This window comes from Bos mutus, chromosome 4 (assembly GCF_027580195.1).
Source record: "Bos mutus isolate GX-2022 chromosome 4, NWIPB_WYAK_1.1, whole genome shotgun sequence".
Taxonomy (NCBI): Eukaryota; Metazoa; Chordata; class Mammalia; order Artiodactyla; family Bovidae; genus Bos; species Bos mutus.
Window position 1 is genome coordinate 6,736,955 of NC_091620.1, and position 27,918 is coordinate 6,764,872.

The 27,918-nt window shown below is 36.6% G+C and overlaps 1 protein-coding gene across 3 annotated transcripts in view; it reads right to left on the reverse strand.

Annotated features, from left to right (window-relative positions):
• Positions 1-254: 254 nt before the first annotated feature.
• LOC102282757 (coatomer subunit gamma-2) overlaps positions 255-27,918 on the reverse strand; it is an 88,172-nt gene continuing 60,508 nt past the window's right edge. For all 3 annotated transcript variants that reach the window (XM_070369014.1, XM_070369012.1, XM_070369013.1), the window contains 11 exons: positions 17,647-17,780; positions 16,833-16,900; positions 14,315-14,503; positions 8,641-8,736; positions 8,096-8,339; positions 5,835-5,910; positions 4,905-5,008; positions 4,287-4,412; positions 3,480-3,542; positions 2,681-2,820; positions 255-500 (listed from right to left, as the gene is read on the reverse strand). In XM_070369014.1, coding sequence (XP_070225115.1) covers positions 270-500; positions 2,681-2,820; positions 3,480-3,542; positions 4,287-4,412; positions 4,905-5,008; positions 5,835-5,910; positions 8,096-8,339; positions 8,641-8,736; positions 14,315-14,503; positions 16,833-16,900; positions 17,647-17,780 — 1,471 coding nt within the window. In that variant the 3' untranslated portion in view covers positions 255-269. The remainder of the gene's footprint in view (positions 501-2,680; positions 2,821-3,479; positions 3,543-4,286; positions 4,413-4,904; positions 5,009-5,834; positions 5,911-8,095; positions 8,340-8,640; positions 8,737-14,314; positions 14,504-16,832; positions 16,901-17,646; positions 17,781-27,918) is intronic.

Sequence of the window (27,918 nt, forward strand, 5' to 3'; positions counted from 1 at the left end):
CCTTCACAGGGGACGTCAGGTATGTGCACCCTCACTAGTGGTGATGCTGTTTCAACAGGAAGTCTCAGTTCTGTTTTGGGCTACCACTGTATACATTCAGTTTCTCTTTTAAGATTAAATGTCCAGCATATTTTACTCAGAAACTTGGTTATAAAATTAGTATTTCTGTAGCAGTAACTAACTTTATAAATTTACCGTTCATTATCACTACATTTATTAATCCCAGAAAAGAAACAAATTCTTGGACCCCAAGTATCTGTCCAGACACTTCAGAGTTCAAGTGGTAATGCACTCTTAATCACATCTCCTGTATTCTGTGTATTAGTACCTGCTATTGAGTCATCTTCGGGTAAACGAACCAGAGTATAGCATACTCCCGGTTGATTGTAAGGCAGGCTGGGGGCTGGGACACAACACAGCACTTCATAGGCCTCCGATGGCTCCACCTGCACTGTCACTTTCTCCAGGAGCTGGTCGTTGAGAGTATTGGTACAGTCAAACTGAAAAGTCATCAAATGGGAAAGTTATGAAAAAAAACGGTTTTCAAGTAAATTGTTTCTTCCTCCCCATAACCCCCGAGTCACTTCTGGAATCCATTAAACCTTCTCTCTCTAAACACCATGCATGTCTCCCCCTAAGATTTTTCTTGAGACAACAAGGATAAGCTTATTCTTGAGGTCTTTCTTGTTTATATTATTCACCAGTGTTTTCCTCTTTCCTGAGGTTGAGTTCTACCAAACAAGATGGTAGAAGTCTGACAGCTGGCTGAGAATCGAATTGAAATCCAAGTTTTTGGAACAACACACTTAATTTACCCTGATATTAAGTGATGATCATTTTTTCACAGGTTATACTTTATGCTGGCCAACTTTTTCAGACATTTCAGTTTTATGTCCTTTTAAGTTTAAATCATCAAAAGTTTCCCATCACACAAAGGCATCTCTCTAGCTATGGAGTTAGGAAAGAAAACCAGAAAAATGCTGGCAAGTTGGTTCTCTATAAAAGGAACCAGAATCAAAGACTAAAGGAGTTCAGTCACTCTTTGCAACCCATGAACCGTAGCACGCTAGTCCTCCCTGTCCTTCACCAACTCCTGGAGTTTACCCAAACTCATGTCCATTGAGTCGGTGATGCCATCCAACCATCTCATCCTCTGTCGTCCCCTTCTCCTCCTGCCTTCAATCTTTCCCAGCATCAGGGTCTTTTCCAATGAGTCAGTTCTTCGTATCAGGTGGCCAAAGTATTGGGGTTTCAGCTTTAACATCAGTCCTTCCAATGAATATTCAGGACTGATCTCCTTCAGGATGGACTGGCTGGATCTCCTTGCAGTCTAGGGGACTCTCAAGGGTCTTCTCCAACACCACAGTTCAAAAGCATCAATTCTTTGGCATTCAGCTTTCTTTATAGTCCAATTCTCACATCTATACATGACCACTGAAAAAACCATAGTCTTGACTAGACGGACCTTTGTTGGCAAAGTAATGTCTCTGCTTTTTAATATGCTGTCTAGGTTGATCATAACTTCCCTTCCAAGGAGCAAACATCTTTTAATTTCATGGCTGCAGTTATTTACTTAAATTAAATAAAATTTAATTTCACCATCTGCAGTGATTTTGGAGCCCAAAAATATAAAGTCAGCCACTGTTTCCCCATCTATTTGCCATGGAGTGATGGGACCAGATGCCATGATCTTAGTTTTCTGAATGTTGAGCTTTAAGCCAACTTTTTCACTCTCCTCTTTCACTTTCATCAAGAGGCTCTTTAGTTCTTTTTCACTTTGTGCCATAAGGTTGATGTCATCTGCATATCTGGGGTTATTGATATTTCTCCTGGCAATCTTGATTCCAGCTTGTGCTTCATCCAGCCCAGTGTTTCTCATGATGTACTCTGCATATAAGTTAAATAAGCAGGGTGACCATTTATAGCCTTGACATACTCCTTTTCCTATTTGGAACCAGTCTGTTGTTCCATGTCCAGTTCTAACTGTTGCTTCCTGACCTGCATACAGGTTTCTCAAGAGGCAGGTCAGGTGGTCTGGTATTCCCATATCTTTCAGAATTTTCCACAGTTTATTGTGATCCACAGAGTCAAAGGCTTTGGCACAGACAATAAAGCAGATGTTTTTCTGGAACTCTCTTGCTTTTTATGATCCCAGCGGATGTTGGCAGTTTGATCTCTGGTTCCTCTGCCTTTTCTAAAACCAGCTTGAACATCTGGAAGTTCATGGTTCACATATTGCTGAAGCCTGGCTTGGAGAATTTTGAGCATTACTTTGCTAGCGTGTGAGATGAGTGCAATTATGTGGTAGTTTGAGCATTCTTTGGCATTCATTGCCTTTCTTAGGTACTGGAATGAAAACTGACCTTTTCCAGTCCTGTGGCCACTGCTGAGGTTTCCAAATTTGCTGGTATATTGAGTGCAGCACTTTCACAGCATCATCTTTCAGGATTTGAAATAGCTCAACTGGAATTCCATCACCTCCACTAGCTTTGTTCATAGTGATGCTTTCTAAGGCCCACTTGACTTCACATTCCAGGATGTCTGGCTCTAGGTGAGTGATCACACCATCGTGATTAACTGGGTCATGAAGATCTTTTTGTACAGTTCTTCTGTGTATTCTAAACTAAAGGAGAATTAATACTAAATCCCTTACCAGAGCCAGTTATGACACTTCTCTCACCTGGAACACAATGTGATTGGTAAACATGTGCTTGACACAACGAACAAAATATTCTGTCTCTGCTTCTGTAAGTTGAACAGGCTCAGAAGACTTGAACAAGGGTCCTAGATTCATAAACTCAGGAATGGCAGCCAGTTGCTCTATCAAGAAAAAAGGAAAGAAAAGAAGGAAGCAAAATAAGACAAGGGAAGATATTACTCTGGGTAGCTAAAATGTTTTAAGAATACTCAATTAATAATGTGTCCCCAAGCTTTAGTGAAGTAATCTTTTAAGTAAGAGTTTATACTGTTAATTGGGCTTCCCTGGTGGCTCAGCTGTGCTAAAGAATCTGCCTGCAATTTGGAAGACATGGGTTCAATCCCTGGGTTGGGATGATCCCCTGAAGAAGGGAAAGGCCATCCACTCCAGTATCCTGGCCTGGAAAATACCATGGACTGTATAGTCCAGGGGGTCGCAAAGAGTCAGACACAACTGAGCGACTCTCACTTCACTTCACAGTTAATTACTAAAAGCAAAAAATAAAAAAGAAACTCAATTCCTAATTTCATCTGATTTGAGTCCCATTAACCAAGATACAGGGTAAGAACAACATTCTCAGTAAGCTGACAACTGGAAATTGCCAACTCCCACAGATTCCAGTAGTCCTAACAACAGGAAGCTATGACAATAAATTATATTCAGTCATATAAAGATTTCCCATACTGAGAACTAATAAAATTGAATAAAAAGTGCGGGCCTTCATTATAGTTACAATGCCTAGGGAGCTGGGCTACTTCCTCTACACATCAAATCATCATACCTTGGAAAATGTCTTGCCTGGAAGGAGCCAGCTTCTCGGGCTTAGTGGACACCAGTGTGATTTCTACAGAGACAGGGATGAGCAGTTAAGTGAGCTTTCCCTCCCACTATCAAGTCAAACATGCATACAGGAGATGACGACAAAACTTGCAGCAGATATATAAGAGCTATTGCTAAATCATACCAGGAGGTTCTTTGTCACGCTTTTTGGAGAGACACTCAAAGTATATTTAGTGAACGTACTTCATGAAATAAAGCAAGTTCTAAAAATACAGAATTTGCTTTTATGGACCAGAATATTTTTAAAATTACTCTTAAAAGAAGGAACGGTTTATAAAAACAAATCTCGTTATTCAGATAGGAAAAACTACTTATGTAGTATCAACAACAACAAACTGAAAATGTTGAGGGCGTAAGATCTTTCATTTTTGGTTTGAACCACTATACGCTTTATCCATTTATTTTTTAAGCCTCCAAAAGAAAAATTAACTAAGAAGTTAATCAAGATCACAAAACAAAAATAGGAGGTGACAACACCACTACAGCTCTGAAACACTGACAACTAACTTCAAAAGCTCTAACACTCAGCATTAGAAGAATCTTTCATTCTATGTCACACTTCATATTCTTGCTTTCATGGGAAAATACGGAAAAAATTTTAAAACCCTAACTTTAAAAATATCATTCATCTTAGTTCTATAAGATTTAGAAGGAGTGACCATTAAAAGAATATTAGAAAAAATATGCCAACAGTGTATTTTATTGGTGTGAAACTATGAACAGTTTAAAAACAAAGTGTTCTCATTACCTGCTTTCTGTTCAAAGACAGGAGCCGTAGCAAGAGGAATAGATTTCATATCAAAGGGCTTTTCTGAAGGCTCCAGCGTGTACTGGTGTAAGGCTTTTTCCATCCCTGGTACAGAGACTGTTAGACCTATGAAATAGAAAACTCTCAGCACTAGAACTTCTTGCCAATCCTAGGACCCAGACAGGCCCAGATTTGTAATATTTATTTAAGCTTTCTAAATAAAACTATAACCACAGGTTTATAAGCTAAATTATTAAAGAATATAGGCACTTATAATTCCATCTGAGGAAGCACAGGAGCTGAGCATACATATTTGCAACAAAATGGAAGTATCTTCCAGAAAACAAAGCAACAGAGCCATGTGGAAACAAAGATAGCATAAGAAAAGGGAAAAAGGTAAACCCATCCAAGAGGGAGCTCAGAGAGAACCAGGAACAAGCAATATTCTTTGGACTTTTACATACTTTTAGGTTTCTCTAGAAATGGAAGTGCATTCTGAGACAGAAACCAAGCATTCTGCCTAGCGAAGCCAGCTCATATGCAAATCATGAGATATGCTTCCAAGACACCACTTGTAGAACAAAAGTATATTTGTCTCCATTCTTGGCTCTCACTGACCATTGAAGATATATGTAGCATTCAGAGCCATCTGCCTCTGCTGCAGCACATTCAGATAGAAGGTAGCTCTATCCCGTACCTCATCATCAGTATCCATCATACACCTGTCCAGGGGATACAGAATAGGCATGTCATAGCACTCTAAAAGATATCCAGAGCTTTACCACTATGCCTGACAGACACGATCCAGGCCATCTGATACTACCGTAATTCAAGAGCTCAACCACAGCCAACAGTGGCTCCTAAAATCTCCATACATCCTGGGTATTCTGAATTGGTAAAGAAATGGTATCATTATGAATCAGAAGCACTACATAAGTAGGCGTTAAAATGATGAAGAACACAGTAGATAAGATAGCAGTTTGGAGTCTGTTCTTTGATCTGCAACCACATGACCTTGGTAAAGATTTAGACTTCTACAAACTAAAAACTGGCAATATTAGACTTTCCAAGGATACTAAAAAGGATTCCAAACCCAGGCACTGATATTACTCAAATGGCAATTTGTTTTATTTAAACCAGCCAGCTTTTGGCTTATAATTTTTCTGCTTCAATTGCAAGATGTAATCACGGAGTGTTTGCTAAAGCAAGTCTTTTCCTCATCAACTAGGGAGTTAAGGAGACCGTGAAAAGCTGGTATTTTCAACTCTACACAGTGAAGTTCTTTGAAGTTGGCCTCTGCTATACTAATTGAGGCACATGTATTTAAGTCACTTTCTCAAAATCATGCATGAGAAATTAGAAGTCAAATTTTGTATGCACTTAGCACACGCAAAATTACCAAAAGTACGGAAAACACCATTTGCCCCTGACTTACTCCATCAGTTCTACTCTTAGGCCCTATAGGCATTTGATATGGTACCATGAGGAATTATCTATTCAGTCACATGGCATTCTGTTGTTTTTTTTTTTTTTAATTCTTTTAGTTACCTTTGTAGGAGTACTAGGATGCTTGGGAGAAGATTTTCATTCTGAGCCCCAAATTTTGCCAAAGCACTCACAGCAGCTATAATGGAGCATAAAATGAAACAACATGAATATTGACTTCACAGAGATAAGCAATAATTATTAAGAAAAAAATTAGAGAAGTTTCCCCATGTTCGGTTGAAATAAACTCTGTTTAATCGTGAACTTCTTGTTCTTATTTCCTTGATCCATTGAAGCATAAATAGAAATAGAAAGTGGGTCCAAGAGAGCTCTGAATAAGAAAACTCTCTATGCATTGAGGATAAAGGATCATATGTATTTTTTATATGAGCTATTCTTCAGTCTGACTCCTTACAAGGAGCCTGGTGGATTACAGCCCATGGGGTCGCAAAAGAGTGGGACACAACTTAGTGACTAAAGAACAAAACAAACCTCAAACAACCAGCCCCACACATAGGGGAAAAACACCCAAAACTCTATTATTAAAATTCACTGTATCAACAAAGATTTATTCCTTACTTAACTTTTGTCAGGAGTTGTGCTAAGTGCTGAAGGTATAAAGATAAAAGATGTAGCCCCTGACCTCAAGGAGTTGTAGTTTAGTGGGAAAGACAGGTGTAAATAGATAGTTACAACATATTAAATCCATAGTAGAACCATATCCTGGATACTATATGAGCAGAGAAAGGAACATTAAGTCAAAAATGGAGAAGACAGACAAAGAGCTCACACTTACTACCTGCACTAAAGCTTGCAGAACAAGTAGAATTAGCCAGAGGAAAAGGCAGGAAAAGAGTATTTGAGGGAAAGAGAAGTAAAAAGTAGCAAGGCCCTCAGGACAGAGAATGAAGTGTGGAATGATTCTGGGACTGGATGCAGCTGAGTAAGGCTGAAGCACCGGACCTGCACTGGAGAGCAGGAGGAGACAAGTGAGAGATTAGACACAAAACAAAAATAGGTTCCAGTGTAGCCTCAAAATTATTATTAACAGGAGTTAAATGCAGGATGAATCTGTGTATCTGCAGCAGGGTGTGCTACACTAAATTTGTGAGCAGATTTTGTATGCAACGTCCATTCTGGTAGCAGAGTGGAGAATATACTGGATGTGGGTGAGCGTACAAGCAGCTGGACTAACCAGACATCTGAAATGGATGGGAGCCTAGCAAAGCCCTCAGAAAAACTGAGAATAAAAGAGAATGAAGAAATACATATTGAGGGGACAGAACGGACAGAACTTTGCCAGAAGGTAGATGAGAGTTAAAAAACAATGGAATAAGGTTCTAGTCTTGCAACTGAGTGGACAGTATAGATAAGGATTTCTTTTGGGATAGTTTGAATTTCAAGGTGAATTTGAAGTGCCTGGGACAGCTAAACATACAAGTTCAGGAGAGAGACATGACTACAATGCCACAGCATATCAGCAGAACTCTGAAAATGATCACAAGAATGTGGATGTTGAGAAGACAACCCCCTAAAGAAAACTAACATTTTAAGGAATGGAAGAGAAGCTCTGTAAAGAAGACTGAGGAATGGTAGAAAGATGCAGGCTATTTGTGGAAACCAAGGGAAGAGAGTTTCATGAAGTATTTAGTCAACAGCCCATCAGATTGACTGAGGTGAATAAGGATAAGAACATTAAAGTGTCTAACTTGATTTTCTAGCTAGCTTTTAAGGATTTAAAAAAAAAAATTGCTTCAGAAGATTTTTAAGGGAGAGAGCAAGATTATAGGGAACTGAATAGAAAATGGAAAGTAAGTTCAGAGAGGCAGCTGGTAATGGCTGCTTCAAGGTTCTGTAACAGGAAATATGGTCAGTACCTAGTGAGAGACAATGAATCAAATGAAGGCCTGTAGTTTTAACAGGAGAGATTTGGACCAGTTCACATGCTAAGGAAAAGGAACAATTAGAGAGAAGGAAGTAAAAAAATTCCTAAGATCTGTTCAAAAAGCCACTTACAAGCTACAGTGGGAGACAAATTTCAAAGACATTCATACTTGAGGCCTTAGCTGAAAAAAAGGATGACACCATCAAAGTCTTCTGTCAATTTGAAGGTCAAGGGTTATTTGTCTCTGATACAAGGCTGAAATCAGGATAGAAATTGGAATACAAAGAGAAAGCTGTATATCTGAGGCCTAAGTATGCTCCAAGATCCCACCACCAAACAGACATTGCAATGTCATTTTCCAATTTCATTACCACCCCCTTGAGTTAAGTATTTCCCAAGATTACCAGTTATGCTCATCATCAGTGCTCCAATTACTCACCAGCTCTGACGGCCTCATTCTCCAGGACAACCCTATTAAAAATAAAGCGGATATACTTGGAGGGGACAGGTGTCCTGGGGCCCTCTTTGCCCAACAAGTGTAGGATCTTTGTAGCCAGAACAGTGTGTTCACAGTCCTCGATGAATTCACAGAGGTGGGCTAGACCTGCCTCTTTACTTTCAGGGTTCTCTTCTACAATGTGGATTATGCAGTCCACGATGGCCCGCTTATATTCAAAGCCTCCCTGGCAAAAGAAGAAAAACTGCCATTCACTCTGAGGGCACTTTTTGGAAAAATTATTTTACTCCAAGGCTTATGATGTAACATTCAAATTTCATTTCCCTTCCCTTCTGAAAGAAACAAAAATGTTTTTTCCCTCCAAGTGGGAAAGTCAAAAGCAAGAATATGTTTAGCAATAAAACAGAAGCTAGAATTGAGAATATTATTTGATAGGCATGCTGAGATGATAAGGAAAGCCGCTTTAAACACTAGGGTATAAGAACTGAAGCGAGCAACTTCCCACAATTACAAAGCAGTCCACCTACATCGTCTCGGAGCATGTTGGAGAGGAAAGTCATCATGACGCTGTGCTTTCGAGGGTATTTCTGGCAGAGAGCACTAATTGCCTGTACAACCACGACCTGTAGAAAAACAAACAAAAAGGACATGCCCCTTGTATAATGGCTGTACAGCTACCACCTAGAGAAAAACATAGAAAGGGCGTTCGTCTTCAGAACTTTAACTACTTAAGCATACATTCCCTCTTATTTACCACAAGCCAAGAAGGCACCATAATTAACTAAAATGACAATAATGGTTCTTTGTGAAAGAAAGTCAAAGAGGAAAGGAAAATAGAAAGAAGAGTAAAAGTGAGGTGCATTCAAGAGATCCCTCCCTTTGCTCCAAAGCAAAATAAGCTTCGAGCATATTTTAAAATTTTACATTTAAAATTTTCACATAAAAATTTTAAAGTGAACAGTAAAGATAAAAAAAAACTTAAACAGACTGCTTTCCAGAGAAGAAACAAAGAAAGTCACCAAGGAACTACTTCACAAAATGGTTTCTAGGAAATTTTTACCACAATTTTAAAGACCAGTGTCAAGAAGTAAAAAGGATGTGAGACTTTTATTCTACTTGCAAACTGTATAGACTACCATAATTTCATGGATTCTGGAAGAGAACACAAGGATCCCGAATGAGAGATGAAAGACAGTTATTTACTCACAGCAAAAGCAGTAGCGAGTGTATCGGCATTTGGGGCTCAGTTTTCTGAGCCCCAGTACCCACAGGATGAGGCAAAAAGGACCAGATAACACTTGAGCCCACAGTAGGCAGCATTACAGGAGAATCTGAGATATGGAACTTGAATATTTGACAGTGGGCAGTAAGCATGCCAGTCATTTATTCAGAAGGGAAACATCATCTTTATTACACTTGGCAATAAGCATGTTTGCTTTTTGCTCTATAGGGAGGACTGACTGTCTCTTCTAGGGCTATATGGAAATCTGCCCTTAACTACTTAAGGGAGATGCTTACATCTTTTGAGATTGGAAGAAACTTTGTACTATACAAAGGGAACAAAACTGATAAAGTAGGAAACAAAGGGCAGTTAGTGTGTAATTTGCTGGGTGTGCAGAAATGCAAGAAATGTATGGAGACTGGAGAATAACCAGACAGTCCCAAATCTATGTATGTTGTTTCAGAGCATAGAATATGAAGGGAAATAACTACAATTGTTATGAAGCAATGACATATAAACCTAATAAGGACAGTATATGTGCTAAAAGAAAAATTATAGATGGAAATCATTTGTGAATATTGATACAAAAATTCCAAGTGATAATTGGCTAACAGACTCCAATCCTACAGTAAGAAAATAATATCCCATGATGAAATGGAATGTATACCAAGCATGCAAGAATGGTTTGACATTAGAAAATTAAAATAATTCATCAATATTAATGAGTCTAAGAAGAAGAAGAATATGACAGAATATAACTACATCCACAGATGCTGAAAAACCTTTGATAAAATCCAACACTTATTTCTAATAAAAATTCTTTTTTTTCTTTATTTTTGGCTGTGCTGGGTCTTTGTTGTGGCACACGGGCTCTTCATTGCTGTGTGTGGGCTTCCTCTAGGTGTGGCAAGTGTGGGCTAGTTGCAGTGAGCAGGCTTCTTGTGGCGGTGGCTTCTCTTACTGCAAAGCACAGGCTCTAGAATACATGGGCATCAGTATTTTTGGTACATGGGCTTAGCTGTTCCGTGGCACATGGGATCTTAGTTCCTGGACCAGGGAACTGGATGTCCCCTGCATTGGCAGGTGGATTCTTAACCACTGGACCAGGAAAGTCCCTTAAAAATTCTTTAAAACATAAGATAGGAATGGACGGAAACTTTCATGTTACGCACACACACACACACATACTCCCTCAATCCTGTTGGCAGCATATTACTTAACAGAGAACCCCAAGAGTCATTTGCTTTAAGATCAGAAACTAGAAAACGGTGCTACTATCTTGACTATTATTTGACATTATTCTGGCACTAATTAGCCAATGTGAGTAGACAGGAGAAAACAATTGAGGAATAAAAATTAGAAAATAAAAGACAAAATCATCTTTATTTATAGATGATATAACAAAATAATGTGGAAAACTTCAGAGAATTGATGATAAAACTAACTCAATAAAATAATTCAGCAAGGTAGCAGGTTGTAAAGTTAACATGCAAAAATAATACTACTCATACACATGAATAATAACTACTTTAGAAGATATAATGAATAAAAGAAGATTTATAATAGAAACAACAATAAAGTACATAAGAAAATAATTTTTAAAACATTCAAATCTAATAGAAAAATACCATAAAATATTCATGAAAGGCACAAAAGTAGATTTAAATTTTAAAATATCCTTTGTTCTTGGTTAGGATATCTCAACATTATTATTTATTCTCCCCTAAGAAAACTTATAAATTTAATGTGATCTCAATAAAAATGCCAATAAGATTTTTTAAACGAAGCCACTAGATGAGCTAATACTAAAGTTCAAAAGAAATATAAGCATGTAAAAACAGCTAAGGAAAATAAAGAGCTATGAGAGGAGACTCAGTTCAGTTCAGTCACTCAGTCGTGTCCGACTCTTTGCAACCCTATGAACTGCAGCACACCAGGCCTCCCTGTCCATCACCAACTCCCGGAGTTCACTCAAACTCACGTCCATCGAGTCGGTGATGCCATCCAGCCATCTCATCCTCTGTCGTCCCCTTCTCCTCCTGCCCCCAATCCCTCCCAGAATCAGGGTCTTTTCCAATAAGTCAACTCTTCGCATGAGGTAGCCAAAGTACTGGAGTTTCAGCTTTAGCATCATTCCTTCCAAAGAAATCCCAGGACTGATCTTCTTTAGAATGGACTGGTTGGATCTCCTTGCAGTCCAAGGGACTCTCAAGAGTCTTCTCCAACACCACAGTTCAAAAGCATCAATTCTTCAGTGCTCAGCTTTCTTCACAGTCCAACTCTCACATCCATACATGACTACTGGAAAAACCATAGCCTTGTCTAGACGGACCTTTGTTGGCAAAGTAATGTCTCTGCTTTTGAATATGCTATCTAGGTTGGTCATAACTTTCCTTCCAAGGAGTAAGTGTCTTTTAATTTCATGGCTGCAATCACCATCTGCAGTTATTTTGGAGCCCCAAAAAATAAAGTCTGACACTGTTTCCACTGTTTCCCCACTTAGTTTTCTGAATGTTGAGCTTTAAGCCAACTTTTTCACTCTCCTCTTTCACTTTCATCAAGAGAGAAGACTAATAGATATTAAAACATCCTTACAAATTTTTTAAATATTTAATACAAATTTTTAAAATATTTAGTTAAAATATTTAATACAAATATTTAAAACAGTGTGTGGTACTAATGTATGAATAGATAAAGAGAACAACAGAATAGAACAGAAAACCTCCAAACAGACACAAGTATTAATACATATGGAACTTTAGTATATGGTAAAAGTGATATCTCAGATACAGGGCAAAGACAGCCCTTTAAATAAAATTGGGGGGTGGTGGACAACTGGATAGTCATTGGAAAACTGTAAGATCCATTTCTCACATGTATACCTGTGATGGATTCATTTTGATATTTGGCAAAACTAATACAATTATGTAAAGTTTAAAAATAAAATAAAATTAAAAAAAAAAAACCTAATAGATCATATATTTAATATGAAATTATACATATACTAGAAGAAAACATGGGTGAATTCTTCCCCCTCTCCACGGGTGAATTGTTATTACTCAAAAGCCCAATGCAGTAAAAGAAAAGATTAACAAATTTGCATAAAAATTAAAAACTTGTGCATGACCAAAGTATCATAAGAAAAATCAAAGGACAAATGACAAATTGGGATAAAACATCATAACACATTTCACAGTTATAGAACCAATATCCCTAATATACAAAAAACTTTAATAAAGGAAACAAAAGACCAAAAACCCTACAGAAAATTAGAAAAAGACATGAGCAGACAATATTCAAAAAGAAATTAAATGATCTTTAAAAATATGAAAGGATGTTTACGTTCCCTCATAATAAGAGAAATTCAAGTTAAAACTACACTGAGATACCCTTTCTAGTCCATCTGGTTGGAAAAACTTCAAAATACAATATATGTACTCTACTGGTGAGGGTATGGGGAAACAGGCTGGTAGAATTTAACATTCTCTAAAACTACATACTTATCTACTCTTCAGCCTAGCATATGAACTTCTAGAAATTTACCCTCAGGACACACCACCAAATTTCAAGAAAACATAGATATAAGGTTGTCCACTGCAGCATTATCTGTAATCACAGAATACTGCAAAGTATCCAAACGTTCACACATAGGAGATGCATTCAATAAACTACAGTACAAAAGGAACTTCATAACCTCCCAGTTTCCCAAAGATTCAAAATGTCTACTTGAATACACAGGCTAAGTTGGTTTTTTAAAAGTAGGTAAATACGAGAAGAGAGTAAATAGGGTCAGTTATACCTCTTGACTGAGAATTAAATAAAAATGAAGGAATAAAATCTTTTAACTTTAATTCATCTAACTAAAATTTATTGCTACTTTGATTTTCTTTGACACATTCTCACCAGTTCTACTCAACACTGTATTGGAAGTCCTAGCCATTTTAATAAGACAAGGAAAAAAAGGAAAGGTACTTGAATTGGAAATGAAGTATCTATTCACAATAACATGATTATTTACATAAAACAATCCTAAGGGATGTATATAACTACTAGAACTAATAAGGGAACTCAAAAAAAAGGGAACTTAGCAAGAATATTGAGTTATGGGAAAGTTAAAAAAAAAGTATTATTAATATAATAGTAGTAGAAACAATGAAATAGAAATGTTAATAAAATGGATTTTTAAAAGCATAAAATATTTAGATATTAACTTAACAAAAGATGTGCAATACCTCTAGAGTAAATGCTATGAAACATTGCTCAGATAAATTAAAGAAGACCTAAATAAAGGGAGCGATTTGCCATATTCATGAACTGAAGAATAATTATTAAGCTGTTAGCTTTCCCCAAATTGATTATAGATTTAACACAACTCCAATCATAATCCTAGAAGGCTTTGTTTTACAGAAATTATAATCTGATTGTAAATTTTATATGGAAAGCAAAGGAATAAAATATTACAAAAAATGAAAAAGTTGGTAGACCACACATTTAAGAGGTACCATGAAGCTACATTAATTGATATAGTCTGATACTGGCATAGGACCAACAAATAGTTCCACAGAATGTGATAAGCATCCCAGAAACATACCTGCAATTATATGTGTATCTGCTTTTTAGACAAAGATGTCAAGCACTCCAGTGGGGAAAGAGAAATGTTTTAAATTATGCTGGAATAACTGGAAATCACAATGGAAAAAAACCTGAACTTACACACAAATATTAATTCAAGTTGGATCACAGACCAAAATGTAAAAGCTAAAACTGTAAAACATTCACAATAAAACATGGCAAAGTATCTTGAAGACTTAGAAAAACGTTTTTGAGGACACAGAAAGCAATAACTGGGAAAGAAAAAAATTAATAAATTAGATTTAATGAAACTTAAAACTTTTGTTCATCAAAAGACACTATTAAGAACAGAAATGTTACGGTAAGCCAGAGACTGGGAGAAAACATGGTCATATTTAAACTCCTACCTTGAACTCATCTGAGATTTCAGACACAAAGGATGATATCTGCTTCATGAGCCTGTCCACACTGCTCTCACTTCCTGTTTTGAGAAGCGTAGTAATGGCCAGGGTAGCAATGCTTCTGTTTGAGTCCGTGATCAAGTTTTCTAGGTCCAGATTGCAGGCAGTAACAGCAGAGGGGTGCTTCATTGCCACCTTGTCGAAGGGCAAGAAAAAAATTAAGCAAACTGCTACTAACAAAGACCAGAATTTTAAAAAATAAAAGGAAAATATGAATTTTATTTAATGTAAATGGCTTTTAAAAATCTAAATGAAACAGCATAAGTTAAAAAATAAGTATTTCAAGATGAATGCTTCGGATTAATAAAGTATGCTATATTATTTGATAAATGATTAACTGCTAGTTATAGTACTGCATAGAACTTTATCTTCACAGGTTTCTATAACTTTTATAACAATATCATAGTCTGTCTTTTACTACAGTTGGACTGTTTCTCCTCGTAGTACATGTGTTCATAGTTATCTATTCTACTAGATGTTAGGATCTCTGAGAGTAGGAACTAGAATGATAAACATTGCTCAAACATATTTAAACTTAGTATCACTTACAACACTTGTGGTATTTAAGCAAGCAAACTCCAGCCAAATTGGATTGGACATGGCCACTAAAACATGTCTGTCATTGACCTGATTCTTTGCTTTTATTGATGATGTTCACCTCTCTGCCTAACCCAGTACTGGTATAGAATCCTTTACAATACAATGCTAAAATTTTGAAAACTCAGCAAAGTACTGGCATCAAAATTCACTTCACAGCATAACATGACCCAAACTAATGTAAGACTAACCTAGATAGCATATTCAAAAGCAGAGACATTACTTTGCCAACAAAGGTACGTCTAGTCAAGGCTATGGTTTTTCCAGCGGTCATGTATGGATGTGAGAGTTGGACTGTGAAGAAGGCTGAGTGCCGAAGAATTGATGCTTTTGAACTGTGGTGTTGGAGAAGACTCTTGAGAGTCCCTTGGACTGCAAGGAGATCCAACCAGTCCATTCTAAAGAAGATCAGTCCTGGGTGTTCTTTGGAAGGAATGATGCTAAAGCTGAAACTCCAGTACTTTGGCCACCTCATGCAAAGAGTTGACTCATTGGAAAAGACTCTGATTCTGGGAGGGATTGGGGGCAGGAGGAGAAGGGGATGACAGAGGATGAGATGGCTGGATGGCATCACCAACTCGATGGACGTGAGTTTGAGTGAACTCCGGGAGTTGGTGATGGACAGGGAGGCCTGGCGTGCTGCAGTTCATGGGGTCGCAAAGAGTCGGACACGACTGAGCGACTGAACTGAACTGAAGTATTAATTTATTCCAGTTAGTGAGGACAGTCATATATATAAAGCAGAAATATTAATGTGTCTGTGTCTAATTGCTCCAGGCACAAAGGGGTTAGTTAGTATTAATTTAAGAGATGGCATGATATTACCTCTCTAAAATTCAAAAATTGGTGAGTTCTCAGATACATTTGGCTGCAAGATTATAGATGAAGAAATGTACACCTATATCAACTCTTCAAAATACAATTCATATTGTTCTATAAAAGCTTCTTCGTTGGCTGCTCTAATTTCTCTCTTCTCCAACTGTTCATACAATTAATTTATAATCTACTGTAATCTAGTGTAATAATGTATGTAACTACATTAGATCAGTCTTCTATAATATTAAACTTTCATTTAAAATTTTTATAGTTATTTAATTCATTCTGTGCTTTGCACTGTATCCTCCAGATTTACACTGTCCAATATGGTAGCCAATAACCACACATGACTACTAAGCATTTGAAATATGACTATTCCAAATTGAGGTATGCTGTAAATACAAAATAAACTAAATATCAAAGACTTAGTATGAAAAGCTAGAAGGTAAAAATGTATCAATACACAATCAGTATAAAATTATATTTTTTAAACATGATGGTAAATAAGATGTATTATTAAAATCAATCTCATCATAAAAAAACTTAATGTGGCTACAATAAAATGTAAAATTACACAAGTGACTTATGTAAGTGTTTCTACTGGATAGTGTTGCTATAGACCAGTCTTGTCCAAGAGAACTTTCTGCAGTGATGGAAATATTTTATATATGCAGTGTCTAATATGATAGTCAATAACAACACATGGGTATTGAGCACATGATGTGTGACTACAATGACTGAGGAACTGAATTTTTAAATTTTTATTTAATTATAATTAACTTAAATGGAAACAGCCACTTATGGCTAATGTCTGTCATATTGGATAGTATGGCTCTTGAATGTAAAATGCTTAAAGTCAGAAATGAATTATAATCCTTAATTGAATAATACTACCTATGGCCACATGTAAGGCCACAAATGCAAGTGAGGTGCTACGAAGTGAAGCCCATAAATCATATCTACTAACTTTGGACAGAAAGCCAAATGCTTCAATTTAATGTTTCTGAATCAAACACTGATACAAAACAATAGTTAGAAAAAGAACCCCTACCTTGTTCAAGGTCCTCACAGCTGCATATCTCAAAGCTGGCTTAGGAGAACTACAGAAAAGCTGAAGAACTAGGAAAGAAAAAGGGTCACTGTTAATATAGCTCATTTCAACATTTAGCATATTTCTGAAAATATAGCACATGAAGAATCATATTAAAAATACACATAAGGAAATTAGATCATAGCATCAAAAATTCACATTAAAATATACCATCAAAACTAGAAAAAGTACTTTTTGTTGAGTTATAAAAACTTTAAATATAGGAAACAAAGTTTATTCTTTTTCCTAAAAAATTAATATACCCATTAATATCTGAACTTAAAGAATAGGAATATTTATAGTTATAAGAGAAAATGGGCTTTTTAAACATGAAAGAAAACTTAATTTACTTGTTTTTTACTTTTTTCTAAGTAAAATCTTAAATGTTCTGAATATTAGGAAATAACTTCAGAAAGAGAAGTATAGTCACCCTTCCACATCTGCTGGGACCCCTGGCAGATACCCAAATCTGGGGATGCTAAAGAACCTTATAGAAAATCGTGTAGTACATTCAGCCCTTGGTATCTGCAGGTCCCACATCTAAGGATTCAATCAACCATGAATCAATCTGGTTGAATCAACAGGATGTAGAACCAAGGATATGAAAGTACAACTATAATTAAAGTACCAAAATAAATAATCTGCATATCAGAATGGAAAGGCTATATATATATATATACAGAGCTAAGGTTCAAAAATACCTATTCTGCAGACTTATGGAACTTAAAAAAAATAAGACTATAAACTAAAGCCAGTTATCAAATATACAACCAACCTGAAACAGCAGGTGCCAACTCCCTTGCAGTACAGTTAGGAAGATGGATGATAGCTGAAGCAGCTTCATAAATGACCATTTCATGTTTATTTCGCAAGCAGCTCTCAATGAAATCAAAGACTGGACTTTCATGGCTAACAGTAAATAGACATGGGGCATAATTAGACATCATAAAGAACAGAGGCAATGTGCACAGTGGTTAAAAGCACAGACAGAATGAGAAGCACTTTGGAAATATGAACGAAGGACCTCTAAAAATCCACCACTCCATAAAACCAATGAGAATACTAGTGTAAATTTCAAAATCAACTTTTTCAGCACTTTAGAAAATAGCCAAAGGCTTGCAACAATCCTAGAAATATTTATTCAAGATGAATTGCTGGATTTTCATGAGACCAGTAAGCTTTCTGGTATTTTGTTTGCTATCTGTGCTCAGTCACTTCAGTCGTGGCCAACTCTTTGCCACCCTATGGACCGCAGCCTGCCAGGCTCCTCTGTCCATGCAATTCTCCAGGCAAGAATACTGGAGTGGGTAGTCATGTCCTCCTCCAGGGGATCTTCCCAAACCAGGGATTGAATCTGCATCTCTTATGTCTTGCATCTCTTATGCATTGGCAGGACAGTTCTTTACCACTAGCGCCACCTGGGAGGCCCTTGTATTCTGGTATTTTAACTTGCTCTACTTCATGCCCTCTTCCCAGCTTCATGGTAGCCTTGAAAAGCAGGGCCTCAGAACCATACTAGCTCTGAAAGCCAGCAGCCCAATAGCCACTGAATGGGGCAGATGAATCTGGAGCACCATCAAAAGCCCTGTCCCTAGACCACAGTCACAACTTGACCTGATGCTCCCTAAAATAGCCCCATTCATGAAGCTAACCTTTTTTTTTTTTTTTCCCCTAGTGGGGGAACATGCCACACAGTATTGGGATCTCAGTTCACCAAACAGGGACTGAACCCATGTCATCTGTAGTAGTAGCATGGAGTCCTAACCACTCGACTGCCAAGGAACTCCCCAAAGCTAATTTTTATCTCATCTCACTCAGATGTCATTCAGTGAGGGAGGTCCTATCCCCAGGAGATCTGTCTCCCCAAAATCAGCAGCAGTTGTTGAACACTGCAGTGCCGTAGGCAGTGACTCTAGTTGGGGCAAACAAGAAACTGGCCCAAAAAACATTAAAAAGAAAATGTAAGAAATGAGACACCCGCTTCTGACATACTCCTAGGATCTAGAAGGCTGTGCACATACCCAGGAAATTCTGAGAGAGCTTGAGCCTCTCACTCATACTTGACTTTGAGTTTCTGCACAATTAGGAAGGGAAGGCTAAGACAGAGTTATGAACTGCCAGATCATAGAAGGCATGCTCCAACACACAAAGTGCCCACTGATAAAAAGATGGGAGATATGTTGGTCGAAAGCATTAAAAAAAATAATCTGTGAAATTATTATCCTAACACTCAGTTAATCAAGTAGAGACTTCAGTAGGGATAAAGAATGACAGAGAGTAAGGACCGCAGAATTACTTCTGGAAAGTCACTAAACAACAACAACAAGCAAACCCCAAGGACGGAGAAGGGGGAAGTAAGATTGCCAGTTACCACAGTATATTAAATATCCAGTTTTTGACAAAAATGTTATGACACACACAAAGAAATAGTGAGATATGGCCCATATATACAGGAAAAAAGCAGTAGAAATTACTCAAGGGAGCCCAGATGTTGGATTTACTAGGCAAAAACCCTAAGTCAACTAATATAAATATGTTCAAAGAAGCAAAGGAAACCATATCTAAAGAATTAAAAGGAATTTAACAACTACAGGCATGACAGTCATGCTTCACCCAAAGGAGATTATCAAAAAAGAAAAAAAAAAGGCGCCAAATAGAAACTCTGGATTTAGAACAGTGTATAACTAGAATAAAAAATTCAAATCTGCTTGGATAAAAAAATAAGAACCTACAACATACTGCCTATAAGACATTCACTTTAGGATGAAAGACACACACAGACTGAAAGTGAGGCATGAAAAAAGATTTCATGCAAATGGAAACAACAGGAAAGTAGGGGTTGGTTAGTTAGTTTAGTCGCTCAGTCGTGTCCGACTCTTTGCGCCCCATGAACTGCAGCACGCCAGGCCTCCCTGTCTATCACCAACTCCCGGAGTTCACTCAGACTCACGTCCATCGAGTTGGTGATGCCATCCAGCCATCTCATCCTCTCGTCCCCTTCTCCTCCTGCCCCCAATCCCTCCCAGCATCAGAGTCTTTTCCAATGAGTCAACTCTTTGCATGAGGTGGCCAAAGTACAGGAGTTTCAGCTTTAGCATCATTCCTTCCAAAGAAATCCCAGGGCTGATCTTCTTCAGAATGGACTGGTTGGATCTCCTTGCAGTCCAAGGGACTCTCAAGAGTCTTCTCCAACACCACAGTTCAAAAGCATCAAAAGTAGGGGTAGCAATATTCATATCAGACAAAATGGACTTTAAAACAAACTCTATAAAGGAAGACAAAGGAGGACACTATAAAATGGTGAAGGGATTAATACAACAGACATAAAGGGAGAAATTAACAGGAATACAGTAAGAGCAGGAGACTTTACCATCCCACTGACATCAATTAACAGATTTTTCAAGACAGAAAAGTAATAAGGCAAGAGAGATCCTAAATGGCACAAGAGAATGGATGTACTTAATTGATATCTACAGGATATTTCATCCCCCTTCAAAAAAGAAAAAACAAAGAAATACACACTCTTTTCAAGTGGTCATGGAACATTCTCTAGGATAGACTATATACTAGAACAGAAAACAAGTCTCAACTTATTTAAGACAACATAAATTATTTGAAGCATCTTTTCTGCCCACAACAGGATGAAACTAGAAATCAACCACAGAAAGAAAGATGGGGAAAAAAGAACAATTACATGAAGACTAAACAGCATCCTACTAGAAAAACCAGTAAGTCAACGAGGAAATCAGAAAATATTTCAAGACAAATGATAGTGAAAAACACAACCTTACAAAAATCTACAGGATGCAGCAAAAGTAGTTCAAAGAGGGAAATTCATGATACAGGCCTTTCTCAAGAAATAAGTAAAACCTCAAATAATCTACCCTACCACCTAAAAGAACTTGGGGAAAAAAGAATAAACAAAACCCAAAGTCATCAGAAGGAAGGAAATAATAAAGATTAGAGAGGAAATAAATAAAACAGAGATCAAAACAATAATAGAAAATATCGATTAAACCAAGAGCCGGTTTTTTGAAAAGACAAACAAAATAAATAAGCCTCTAGCCAAGATGACCAAGAAAAAGAGAGGATCCAAATAAACAAAATAAGAAATGAGCAATAACAACCAATATCACAGATATGCAAAAAAACATAAGAAAATACTATGAACAAACCAACAGTTTGAACAACCAAGATGAAATAGGTTTTAGAAACACACAGTCAGCCAAAATTGAATCAAGAAGAAACATAATTTGAACAGACCAATCATTAGAAGTGAAATCAAATCTGTAATAAAAAAACAAACCAAAAAACTCCCTGCAAAAAAAAGTCCAGAACTGGATGGCTTCACTGGGGAATTCTACCAAACATACAAAGAGGAATTTATCTATCCTTCTCAAATTATTCCAAAAGATTTAAGAGGAGGGAACATTCCCAAAGTCATTCTATGATGATTCACCCTCATATCAAAAACAAACAAAAACACTACAAAAAAGAAAATTACAAGCCAACATCTTTGACAAATAAAGATGGAAAAATCCTCAATAAAATTTAAGCAACCCAATAATACATATAAAAGAGCATATACCATAGTCAAGTTGGATTCATTCCAGAGTCACAAAGATGGTTCAACACATGCAAATCAATGTGATATACCACATCAACAAAGAAAAAGACAAAAACCACATGATCATCTCAACAGAAGTAAAAAAGGCATTTGATAAAATTCAGCATCAATCCACGATAAAAACTCTCACTAAAGTGGGTAGAGAGGGGATACATTTCAACATAATAAAAATCATTTATGACAAACCCACAGCCAACATAATACTCAACAGTGAAAAGCTGAAAGTCTTCCTGCTAAATTCTAAAACAAGATAAGGATGCCCACTCTCACCACTGCTATTCAACATAATATTGGAAATCCTAGCCACAGCAATCAAACAAGAAAAAGAAAAAGTAACCAAATTTGAAAGAGGTAAAACTGTCATTCTATGCAGATGACATGATATTCTATATAAAAAACCCTAAAGACTCCACACAAAAACCATTAGAATAAATGAATTCATCAAGGTAGCAGAGTACAAGATTAATACACAGAAAACTGCTGCATTTCTTTACAGTAACAATGAAATACCAGAAAGTTAAAAAAAAATTGTTTAAAATCACATTAAAGAAAGAAACACCTGGGAATAAACCTAACCCAGGAGGTAAAAGAACTATGTGCTGATAACTCTGAACACTGACAAAGAAAACTGAAGATGACCCACAGAATCGGAAAGATATTCCATACTGTTGGACTGGAAAGATTAATATTATTAAAATGACCATACTACCCAAAGCAATCTACAGATTTAAGGCAATCTCTATCAAATTCTCCATGACATTTTTCACAGAACTAGAATAAGAATCCTAAAATTTATAAGGCACCACAAAAGGTCCAGAATTGGCAAAGCAATTCTGAAAAAAAAGAACAAAGTTGGAGGTATAATCTTCCCAGACCTCAGACAATACTACAAAGCTACAGTAATCAAAATAGTATGGGGTCTGCATAAAAACAGACATACAGATCAAGAGAACAGAATAGAGAGAACAGAAATAAACCCATACAATTAATCTTCAGCAAAGGAGGCAAGAATATACAATGGAGAAAAGACAGTCTCTTCAGCAAGTGGTGCTGGGACAGCTGGACAGCTACATGTAAATCAATGAAATCAGAACACTCTTTCACACAACATACAAAAATAAACTCAAAATGGTTTAAAATGGTTTAAAGACACATAAGAATACCATAAAGCTCCCAGAAGATAAGAAAACATTCTCTGACATGTAGCGTAGCAATATTTTCTTAGACCTGTCTCCCAAGGTAAAAGAAATAAAAGCAAAAACAAACAAATGGGACCTAATCAAACTTAACAGATTCTGCACAGCAAAGAAGCCCACAAAATGAAAAGACAACCTATGGGGGTCTTCCCTGGCTGTCCAGTGGTTAAGAATATACCTTCCAATGCAGGAGACACAGGTTCAAACTCTGGTCAGGGAACTAAGAACCCACATGCCACAGGACAACTAAGCCTACAATGCCACAGCTAGAGAGCCCATGGACCACAACTAGAGAGCCCATGCACTGAAATGAAGACCCAGCACAGTCCAAAAAAAGAAAAGCTATTAAAACAAACAAAAGGACAACTTACAGAATGTGAGAAAATATTTGCATACAATGTGACTGACAACAGGTTAATTTCCAAAATACACAAAGAGCTCATACAACTCAATATCAAAAAAATAGAAAAATTTAAAAATGGACATAAGACCTAAATAAACATTTCTCTAAAGAAAACATACAGATGAACAACATGCATATGAAAAGATGGTCAAAATCAGTAATTAGAGAAATGCAAATAAAAATCACAGTGAGGGGGACTTCCCTGGTGGTCCAGTGGTTTTAAGAATCCACCCTGCCCTGCAGAGGATGCAGGCTTGATCCTGGTTAGGGAACTAAGATCCCACATGCCTTTCAGGGCAACTAAGCTTATGCACTGCAGCTACTGAGCCTGTGCACTCCAGAGCCTGAGCACCACAGCTAGAGAGCCCATGTGCTGCAACTACTGAGCCTGTGCACTCCAGAGCCCACGTGCCCCAACTTGAGAGCCTGCAGACCACAACTAGACGGTCCTTGCACCGCAACGAAACATCTCACATGACACAACATAGATCCCATGTGCTGCAACTAAGACTGGATGTGACCAAATAAATATTTTTATTAAAAAAACACAATGAGGTATCGACTTACACCAAAGATCTACACAGACACACCACAGTCAAAGTGCGAAAGGCGTTAAGACAGAAGAATGACAGAAGCAAGATAAAAGCTACTCAACACCTTGCAGAGTTGCGGTACAATATAATTATTGGCTTTTCATCTTAAACAATGGAATAGAGAATCCATATTCAAAGTGCTGAAATTAAAAAAAATCAGAATGGCTATCATCAAGAAGTCTATAAATAGTAAGTGCTGGAGAGAATGTGGAGAAAAGGGAACCCTCTAACACTGTTGGTGAGAATGTAAACTGGTGCAATCTCTAGGGAAAACAGTACGGAGGATCCTTAAGAACTAAAAATAGAGCTACCAATTGATTCAGCAATCTTACTTTTGGGCACACAACCAGAAAAGACAAAAACTCTAACTTGAAAAGACACATGCAGCCCAGTGTTCACAGCAGCACAATACAACAACCAAAACACGGGAGCAACCTGAATGTTCAACAACAGATGACGGATAAAGAATGCGTATATATACATACATATATATTAATACACACACACAATGGACTACACACACACACACACACAATGAACTATATAACTCAGCCATAAAAAAAGAATGAATAATGTTGCTGTACACCTGAAACTAACACAGTATTGTAAATCAACAATACTCAATTTAAAAAAAAGAGTCCAGAAACAATTTTTAAAAAATTAAAACCTGCACTCCAACAGCTGATTTGTACCAACAGTAGAAAAAGTAAACTTGAAGACAGGTTAAACTGAGATAATCCAGCTAAGGAAAATAAAGAATGAAGGAACAAAAAACAAACAAACAAACAAAAAAAAAACAGAGCCTTAGAAACCTGTGGAATATGATCACGTGTATCAACATTTTCATGATAGAAATGCCAGAAGGAAAGGGGAGAGACAAAGGAGCAAAAGGAATATCCTGAGAAATAATGACCAAAAACACCCAATATTTGTTTAAAATATTAATGTACACACTTGAGAAGCTCAACAAATCCCAAGTAGGAAAAATACAAAAAGATCTACACACAGACACACAACAGTCAAAGTGCCAAAGACATAAGACAAAATAAGGACAGCAGCAAGATAAAAGCTACTCATCACACTGTAGAGAAGAGCTACAATATAATTATTGGCTTTTCACCTTAAACAATGGAATAGAAAATCCATATTCAAAGTGCTGAAGTAAAAAAATAAAAATTCTCTATCCAGCAGAACTATGATCTAAAAATGAAGATTAAAAAAGGACATTCTCAGATAAATCATGCCTAAGACAATGCATTGCTAACATACCTGATGTTATAAAAAATACTAAATGAAGTCTGTTAAACTGAAAGACTGACTCCAAACAATGACATGAATAATCAAGGAGATATAAAGAGCACTAGAAATGATAAATATGTGAGTTAATATAAATGATTCTGTAAATTTTTTTTTAATTTGTCTTAACTAAAGGACATAAAATTGTATAAAACAATTGTAACAGTGTAGTTGGATTTATAATGTATATACAAGCAATATACATGACAATAATAGCAAATAGGAGCAAGGAGAGAACAGAACTACACTGGAGCAAAGATTCTATATCTTACCAAAATTAAATTAGCCCTAATCTGAAGTAGATTGTGGAAAATTAAAATGCATATTTTAATTCCAAGAGAAACAACTTTTAAAAAAGTAAAAATACTGACAGAGGAATTAAAGTATACTGAAAATGTTAACACAAAAGAAGGAAAAGAAGAAGAGAGGAACAGAAAAGGAGACTTCTATAGAACAAACAGCAAAATAGCAAAGCTTAAATACAATCATATCAATAATTATATTAAATGTGAATGGTCTAAACATTCCAACAAGACAAAGATTGCCAGATATGATGAAAAGAAGCAGACTCAAACTATGTGTTGCTTACAAGAGACATGCATCAGGTTCAAAGACACAAATGAGATGAAAGTAAAATGATGGGAAACGATATGCTATGCAAACTAATCATACAAGATCGAGGGTGGCTATATTAAAATTAGACAAGCAGAATTTAAGAAAAAATATTACAAGAGATAAAAAGAGGTATTTCATAATGAGAAACTGCTCATTACAGTAGATTGATAAAACAATGATAAACATATACAAACTTAACAACAGAGCCTCAAAATATATGAAGCAAAGCTTAACACAAAAGGAGAAATATATCACTTAACAATAGCTAGAGATGTCTAGGAGAAGGCAATGGCACCCCACTCCAGTACTCTTGCCTGGAAAATCCCATGGGTGGAGGAGCCTGGTAGGCTGCAGTCCATGGGGTCGCTAGGAGTCGGATACAACTGAGCGACTTCACTTTATTTTTTCACTTTCATGCACTGGAGAAGGAAATGGCAACCCACTCCAGTGTTCTTGCCTGGAGAATCCCAGGGACGGTGGAGCCTGGTGGGGGGCCGTCTATGGGGTCGCACAGAGTTGGACACGACTGAAGTGACTTAGCAGCAGCAGCAGCAGCAGCAGAGATGTCTAAACCTACCTGATAGTTGATAGAACACCTAGATAAAATCATTAAGGATATAAAAGACTTGAACAATTTAATCACTCAACTCAACCCACAACATTCAACCCAGTGACTGTAATATATACATTCTTTTCAAGTGCATATGGACAGTTCTCAAAGACTTTAAATGCCAGTCATAAAACAAGTCTGAATACATTTAAAAGGACGGATATCATCAAAATATATTCCTCCAAAACAACTGAATTAAATAATACATGATCAGAAAATCAATCAAGGAAATACTCAATATTTAGAATTAAAAAACCCATTTCTAACTAACCCATGGGTCAAGAATAAATCAAATGAAAAACAAGAAAACATCTGAAACAGAATGACAACAAAAACATAACAAATCAAAATGTAGAAGATGTAGCTAAAACAATGCTTCAAGGGAAATTTATAGCTGCAAACATCTGTACCAGAAAAGAAGAAGCTCTCAAATCAATAACCTAAGTATCTACAATAAAGAAATTAGAAAAAGAAGAGTAAACCAAGTACAGAGTAAGGAGAAAGAAAGTAAAAAGATCAGAGCAGAGATCAATGGACAAGAATGCAAAAATATAGTAATAAAAAATAATCAATGAAACACAAAGTTAGTTCTTTGTAAAAATTCAAAAAAATTGACAAACTTTTAGCTAGACTAAAGAACAAAATAAAACAGAAGGTATACAAATTACCAAAATCAGGAATGAAGTAGAGAACAATACTACTGACCCTAAAGAAATTTAAATGATTGTAAGAGAATATTATGAACAACTATATGCCAACAAACTTAGATGAAATGCCAAAATACCTAAAAGTACCAAACTACAAAACCTGACTTACAAAGAAAATATAGAATCTAAACAGAACTATGAGTTAGTTATTTAAAATCTTCCCTCAAAAAGAGCAGAGGTCACAACAGCTTCACTGGCTAATTCTATCAAATATTTAAAGAAATAATATCAATCTTTCACAAACTCTTTTAGAACATAAGTGAGGGTAAAATATTTCCCAACAAATGATGTGATGCCAGTATTACCTGATTAACAAAGCCTGACAAATTCTCGCAAGAAAACAACAGACCAATGTCCCTCCTGACACAGACATATAGCTCTTCAATAAAATATCAGCTAACTGAATCCACCAATATTTTAAAAGAATTATAAACCATAATCAAGAACAAAAATTGATTTAACATCCGAAAATCTAATTTATGTTACATACCAAATTAATAATGAAAGGGACAGAAACCACTGATCATCTTCATAGATTTAAAAAAAATCAACAAAATCTAATATCCACTCATGATAAATACTCTGAAGAAAACTAAAGATTGAAGAGAATGCCCACAACCTGATAAAAGGCATCTTCAAAAAAGCTATGGTTAACATCATGCTTAATGCTTTCTCCTTAAGATTAGGGACAAGGCAAGCCTACCTGCTTTCACCACTTCTACTCAACATTGTACTGAAGGTTCAAGATGATATAATTAGGAAAAAATTAAAAACATCTAGTTTGGAAAGAAAGAAAACTGTCTTTGTTCTCAGATGACACAATCCTGTACATGAAAATCCCAAGGAATATCACACACACACACACACAAATACACAAGTGGAATTAATAAATGACCATAGCAAGGTTGCTGCTGCTGCTGCTAAGTCGCTTCAGTCGTGTCCAACTCTGTGTGACCCCATAGATGGCAGCCCACCAGGCTCCACCGTCCCTGGGATTCTC